This window comes from Festucalex cinctus, chromosome 12 (assembly GCF_051991245.1).
Source record: "Festucalex cinctus isolate MCC-2025b chromosome 12, RoL_Fcin_1.0, whole genome shotgun sequence".
Lineage (NCBI taxonomy): Eukaryota > Metazoa > Chordata > Actinopteri > Syngnathiformes > Syngnathidae > Festucalex > Festucalex cinctus.
Genome location: NC_135422.1, coordinates 17,469,241 through 17,476,298, shown reverse-complemented (window position 1 = coordinate 17,476,298; position 7,058 = coordinate 17,469,241). Strand labels below are relative to the sequence as shown.

Genomic DNA, 7,058 nt, shown 5'->3' with positions numbered 1-7,058 from the left:
ATTCTACCATTGATGTTTAATGATGATGTTACAGTTTGCTATCTATACTCAAAATGGATTAACGGACTGGTCCCTCTAAATCATGGGTGGCCAAGTTCGGTCCTCGAGAGCCCCTTATACAGCCTGTTTTCCATGTTTCTCTCCACTAACACACCTGATTTGTGATCAGGATCGTTATCAGGCTTCTGCAAAGCTGGCTGATTAACTAATCATTAGATTCAGCTGCGTGGAAGCAGGGAGACATGGAAAACAGGCTGGATAGCGGCTCTCGAGGACCGGACTTGGCCACCCCTGCTCTAAATTGATGTGAAATACTTTTAGGTCCGAAAAGGTTCAATATAATCTGCTGACCAAAAGAATATAGAGGGGTAAAATGGTTGTCCTAACTAAAATGTTGACAGTTTTTTGTTGACTAAAACTAGACAAGTAAAATTATGTTTTCTCGGACTAAAATTCTAGATTTATAGTTGACTAAAAATGGACTAAATAAAAATGGGATGCGTTTGTCTGTGATTAAAAACTAACAAGCATGACTGAAATTGGACTTCTAAAACTGAGACTAAATTTCAAAATGGCAAACAAACTTAACACTATTCTTTTGTGTACCAATTGTCAAATTTTCTTTCGTTCACCAGCACGGCCCGTCGCACCTGACCCCGCACGACGACGACGACCCGCTGGCAAACGGCGACGCCGGCCTGAAGAAGGACTCCGACCTGGTTCTGACGAGCATCAGCACCATCAGCACAGCTGCCGAGCGCCGCTGCAGCGTCAGCTCGGAGCACACGGACGCCAACATCATTCCCGAGCAGGTCAGGAAAAGGTGCCAAACTTTTCCAGATCCAGCGGCGGTCGACAAGCAGAGTGGCGCGTTTGCCGTTCAATTATCAGTCCAGTAAAAAAAAAAACAAAAAAAAACTTGTAGTGGCAGTAAACTCACTTTAACTTACACAGGAAGTGCCGCTTTAGTAAATATTTAACAATTATTCAAAAAAAAAAAAGTGCCAAGCTGTTCAATTGTTGAAGTTTACTGTCAAACTAAACATAATACAAATAATTACACATGTATTTCAAACAAATTCATAGCCTTGCCTGAGGGAAGTCTGCTAGCTATATGCTAACACAGTGCAAAACATTGTTAGCATGCAAATGGCTAGCATCGATAGATTCAGTCGACCTGAAGAAAGACAAAATGCTGATTGTTTTGATACCATTAAAAGCATCAGTGGCTTTCTTAAAACTTTCTCCATTTCAGGGACTCATGTAAAATATTCAGTATAATTATGAAAATAAAATATACATGATCGAAATTACTCGTTTTATCAAATACAATTTGTACATGTTGTGTATTTCAAACAAATTCATAGCCTTGCCTGAGGGAAGTCTGCTAGCTAAATGCTAACAGTGCAAAACACCGTTAGCATGCTAATGGCTAGCATTGATAGCGTCAGTCGACCTGAAGAAAGACAAAATGCTGATTGTTTGTGATGCCATTAAAAGTATTCTCCATTTCAGGGACTCATGTAAAATATTCAATATAATTATAAAAATAAAATATAATATATAATATGATCAAAATGACTCGTTTTATCAAATACATTGTTGTAGACAAAACTGTTTTCTACAGTTGACCCCTGAATACTCATTCAGTACTTGTGGATTCACGGATTTAAAAAAAAGAAACAGTTTTTAAACATTACCAAAAATAAATCCTGTTTTCCCCTCTTTTACTTTACTTTTACTTTCTTTTACTTTACTGCTACGTGGTGGCAAAGGTGCGCACACCAGAAGGAGCAACAACCAATTGGATTGCAGCATTAAATCACTATTTAATTCTTTGCCTTATATTTGATTATTGAACTCTGTTTTAACGGAGTAGAACATTGTCACGAAGCAGACGACTGGGTCTATACTGTGACTTGAAGTATTTGTACTTTGTCCTTGTACCTTTTGATCACCTTAACGAGTGTTGTTGTTGTTGCTTATCAGGCATACAGTAAGTCCTCATTATTTGCTGGATGTGATCTTCGGCATCCTTATCACAGACGTGCCCGCGGTGACCACACGTTGGACCGCGCTCGAGTGACGTCATCAAAAAAAAAAAAAAAAACGAGCAAGAAAGCTATTTGACGGGTTAACGTTTGACGAGGCAGCAAACAAAAGCGGAGCAAACAAAAGCGGAAGGAGGTCTGTCCCCCTCCTGGTCAATGGCGGACACAAAAGACGCCTTGTGCCCTAAATTAAAAAAAAAAAAAAAAAAAGAAGAAGGCAGCGGGCGCACGTTTGCTATTGTGAGGCGGCCAAACCTGCCGACGGGCGTCCGTTCTCACTTTGACATCAACATTCCTCCACGTTGGCCGAAAAAAAAATGTCTGCATTTGCTTAAAATTGCTTAAAATTGTGCCAGAAATGTCGGGATTTGTAAAGGCTTCTGCAACCTGATGACGCGCTATTGAGGCTCAAAATCACATCACTACTCACAGAAAATGCCACAAATATATACATTATTTAAAAAAAAAAAACTCACATCGTTGTAATATAAAAAAGTTTTTAAAAAGCATAAAAAATATTGATAAAATACATGAAAAATAATACAGTACAATTCTAATAGATATAATGCATTAGAGAATTAATACAACAAAAATAATAATAATAAATGTAAATCAACAAAATACATAATAATGTATGACATATAGTATAATGAAAAACTTGAAAAAATAAGTTAAAAATTACATAAATGCAATTATGATACCTGTTAAAAATAAAATGCAGTGTAAATAATTAAATGGGTAAAATAGTATCAATCGAATAATATGCAATAATGAATACTAATAAATACATAATAATGTATGACATACAGTATAATGAAAAACATGAAAAAATAAGTTAAAAATTACGTAAGTGCAATAATGATACCTGTTAAAAATAAAATGCAATATAAATAATTAAATGGTTAAAATAGTATCAATTGAATAATATGCAATAAAAAATACTAAAATACTAATAATGCACGTAATAAACAAAATAGCAATAAATAATAACTTCAAATTACAACATAAGTATAATGAATAAATTAAGCAGTGTGAAACATAAAGCATAACTAACAAAAGGCAATATAATAAATGGGTACAACCTACAATGATATATCAATAAAATACAATGTCATAATAAATACAAAATCAAATAATGTATGAATAAAAAATAAGAATATAATATAAATATAAAAACAATTAAAATGCATAAATCAATGTGAAATCTAAATTAAATACATGAATAAATAATTTATGCAAAAAATAATGTAATAAATAAATAAATAAATAGATCATTAATACTGACAATAAAATATTTTAAAAATAATAACAGAAAAACAATAATTTCATAAATAAGATTTAACACCACAAAATATCACTTTTAACAGATAAATAATTATGTATAGTAATACGTAATGACGTAACTTAAAAAACATGAAATGTGTAATACAATCAATTAAGAAATGGCAACAATGTCAAACAAATGAATATAATAAATGAAAAATACATAAATCAATACCCATAATAACTAAATGTTTTCAAATTGTTTTAAGTGGATTAAAAAAAATACACTGAAAAAAATAACACGATTCAATAAACAAAATAATACAATAATGAGGTATTATGGTCCAAATATAACAGTTATGCGATTAATGTTTTTTGTTTTTTTTTCTCCTCCCGTTGCAGGACTTGCAGGCGTCGAGCAGGATGTGCGGCTGCCTGCGGAGTCGCCGTCTGTCCGGCGTCAAGACGGTGGCGTGGATGATCACGCTGAGCGACGCGCTGCACAACTTCATCGACGGCCTGGCCATCGGCGCCTCCTTCACCGTCTCCACGCTGGCCGGCTTCAGCACCTCCACCGCCATCGTCTGCGAGGAGTTCCCCCACGAGCTCGGTACCGGCACCACACGCACACGTTACAGAAAAAAATAATCATAAAAATATAGTCTTTTCTTAATGCATTTCAAAATGATGAAGTGATAAATCAATTAAATACCAAAAATGTATTTAAAAACAAAACAAAACAAAACAAGTTGCACTAAACACGTCATACAATCAGAAAAATAAAAAGCTGAAAATAAATTAGGTGAGTCAATACCTACTAAAATGATGCATAAATTATGTCTGAAGTTGCTGTATAAAATGCATTTCAGAATAATACATTTCAAAAGAAAAATAATAAATACTAGTATATACATGAATTAAAAATACTCCATTTTTAATCACCCAAAAAAATCATGACAAATAATCAATAATATAATTGTAAAAAAATAAAAAATAAAAATAAATAAAACATGGAAAAAGTAGTATTGTGGAAAAAAGTAAACAAGTAGTCAAATAAATAAGACGATTCATCTAGTAAATTAAAAATACTGAATAACATATTGGACAATAAATAAAATAATAAATGAACAAAATAATACACATGAATACATGCTAAAATTATGCATTTAAAAGTAATACAAATACATTTTCGGAGTGTTTAACTCAAAATAAATGAATAAATACATGACTAGGTCATCCAAAAATAAGAAACGAAAACAATGAGGTCATTATTTTTATGCATCCCATTCATGACAACCGAACTTGAACACGTGAGCTTTGCCTCCCATCTAGTGGCAGCTTGTAAAAGTGCACGATTTGATTCCCCTGCCGACGATGTCGGTGATGTCGCGTTTGTTGTCGCGCAGGCGACTTTGTGATCCTGCTGAACTCGGGCATGAGCGTGCCCCAGGCCATCTTCTTCAACCTGCTGTCGGCGCTGGCGTGCTACGTGGGCCTGGTCTTGGGCATCGTGTTGGGCAGCAACTTCGCCCCCAACGCCATCTTCGCCATCGCCGGCGGCATGTTCCTCTACATTGCGCTGGCCGACATGGTACGTTCACTTCATCTTATCGAAGACGCTAGTAAAGAAATTGTGTGCTTCAAAAAGTCAAAACATGAAATATGTTTTAAAATGTTAAAATTAAAAATTTAATCCACATTTTTCAGAAAAAAAATATTCAGAAAAACAGGAGGAAAATGTACTTAGAAAAAATGAGAAAATATTCAGAAAAACAGTGGGAAAAACATTATTAAAAAAAAAAAAAAAAAAAGAAAAGGGAAAAAAAAAAGAAAAAGAAGAAGAATTCCGAAAAACAGAGCACCAACTTCTGTTTTTTTGGAGTATTTTATTTATTTATTTATTTTTACCTCTGAACTCCAAATGACTTGTTGCAGACCACTGACCTGTATATATGACTGTATAGCTACCCGATAGCCTATACACGTGCAAGCCGTTGAAGTCACAGGGCGGCCATCTTGTTACTCCTACCTTGCCAGCAGACTACTATAAACTATACACTATATGTACAGATGAGACATATACAGCTTGTAGGCAGTTAGTATAAGGCTGGAGGCGGGGTGGGGGATTGGGGTGATCACTATTTTTTTAACAAGGGTAAAAAAAAAACTTAATTTTTTTCTTTTTTTTTTTATCTTTTTTTTTTTAAATATTGTTTTTCTCCCTGTTTTTCTGAATAAATTTCTCCCTGTTTTTTGGAAAAAAAATTTATATTAAAAATATAAAATATTAAAATGGAAAAAAAAATACTCAGAAAAACAAAGCTCCCCAATGAATTAGAAAAACAACAGAAATATATATATATATATTTTTTTTTAATGTTTTTCTCCCTGTTTTTCTGAGAAATTTCCCCTCCTGTTTTGCTGAATATTTTTTTTTTCCCTGTTTTCGGAATATTTTTTTTATGACAGAAAAAAATATTAAAATGAAAAAAAAAATCAGAAAAACAAAACTCCCCAATAAATTAGAAAAACAATTTTTTTTCTGCTTTTCTTTAAATATTTTTTTTCTGTTTTTTATTTTTTTTAAATAATGTTTTTCTCCCTGTTTTTTTTTTTATTATTATTTTTATTTTTTATGTTTTTCTCCCTGTTTTTCTGAGTAATTTTCCCTCCTGTTTTTTTCGTCATAAAAAAATATTCAGAAAAACAGAAAAAAATTATATATTAAAATGAAAAAAATTACTCAAAACGAAACTTCCCCAATAAATTAGAAAAACAAGATATTTTTCTTTTTTCTTTTCAAGTGAAACGCTTCCGTATGAAAAGTAATTAGACAAATTCACAATGCTAAATCAAACTTTTATTTTGAAATACTTTGTCGCAAATCGTTTTATTCAGTCGATGACGACTTGAAGTCTGAAACGCATCGACAACACGGTTTAAATAACGCGAGCGTTTTGTGCGTCTCTCAGTTCCCAGAGATGGACGCCATCGCCCGCGAGCAGAAGCGCACATCCTCCAAGGTGGTCTTCTTCCTGATCCAGAACGCCGGCCTGCTGACGGGGTTTGCCATCATCCTGCTCATCACGCTCTTCGCCGGAGACATCAACCTGGGATGACCCAACCGCCCGCCATGGGACGAGCGCAAATGCCAGTTTTTGCTCGTCTTCTCGTTCTTGGCAGCGGGACCATTCCAAAAATGTTTTGTCCAAACAAAACCAAATGAAGTTCACGCACACTATGAAAGCATTTCATTCGTGAAATCTACTATGATTTGTCTTAAAGAGACAGTGAACTGTTTTTTTTTCCTCTTGAAATATTAAGGCATTGTGGTTGGTGCTGTACTGTACTATTTTTTTTTTTTAACCTCTGATTTTCTTTGTCAAGCGTTTGTATTGAGATCAAACGTAATGTTAACTAAATGAAATGATGTTGATTTTCTATTTTAAGGTTTAGAGGGTTTTTATATTGCTTTGCTCAGGTTTATTCGGATCACACTGAAAGGAAAAGGCGTATGTGTGATTGGATTTTGATGCAAAAAAATTGTGTAATGTTTATTTTGAATATTGTAAATACAGATGTCATGATTTGAGTAGTGCACTTTTAATTTTTTACATTTTTGATCTCTTTACATTGTGACATTTATTTAAGTGTGTTTTTTTTTTTGACATTTTAAACTTGATGCATAATTAACACATTTCGGAAGAAATGAAGATTATTAAAAAGTTTTAATTCACCATGGAA

The 7,058-nt window shown here is 33.6% G+C and overlaps 1 protein-coding gene across 1 annotated transcript in view; it reads left to right on the top strand.

The window, feature by feature from the left end:
- The window catches only part of slc39a8 (solute carrier family 39 member 8), a 22,967-nt gene extending 15,909 nt beyond the window's left edge, over window positions 1–7,058 (top strand). Inside the window, exons 6-9 of the mRNA XM_077538774.1 lie at window positions 636–812; window positions 3,717–3,924; window positions 4,721–4,905; window positions 6,287–7,058. Of these exons, the coding sequence (XP_077394900.1) occupies window positions 636–812; window positions 3,717–3,924; window positions 4,721–4,905; window positions 6,287–6,433 (717 nt within the window). The 3' untranslated portion in view covers window positions 6,434–7,058. The remainder of the gene's footprint in view (window positions 1–635; window positions 813–3,716; window positions 3,925–4,720; window positions 4,906–6,286) is intronic.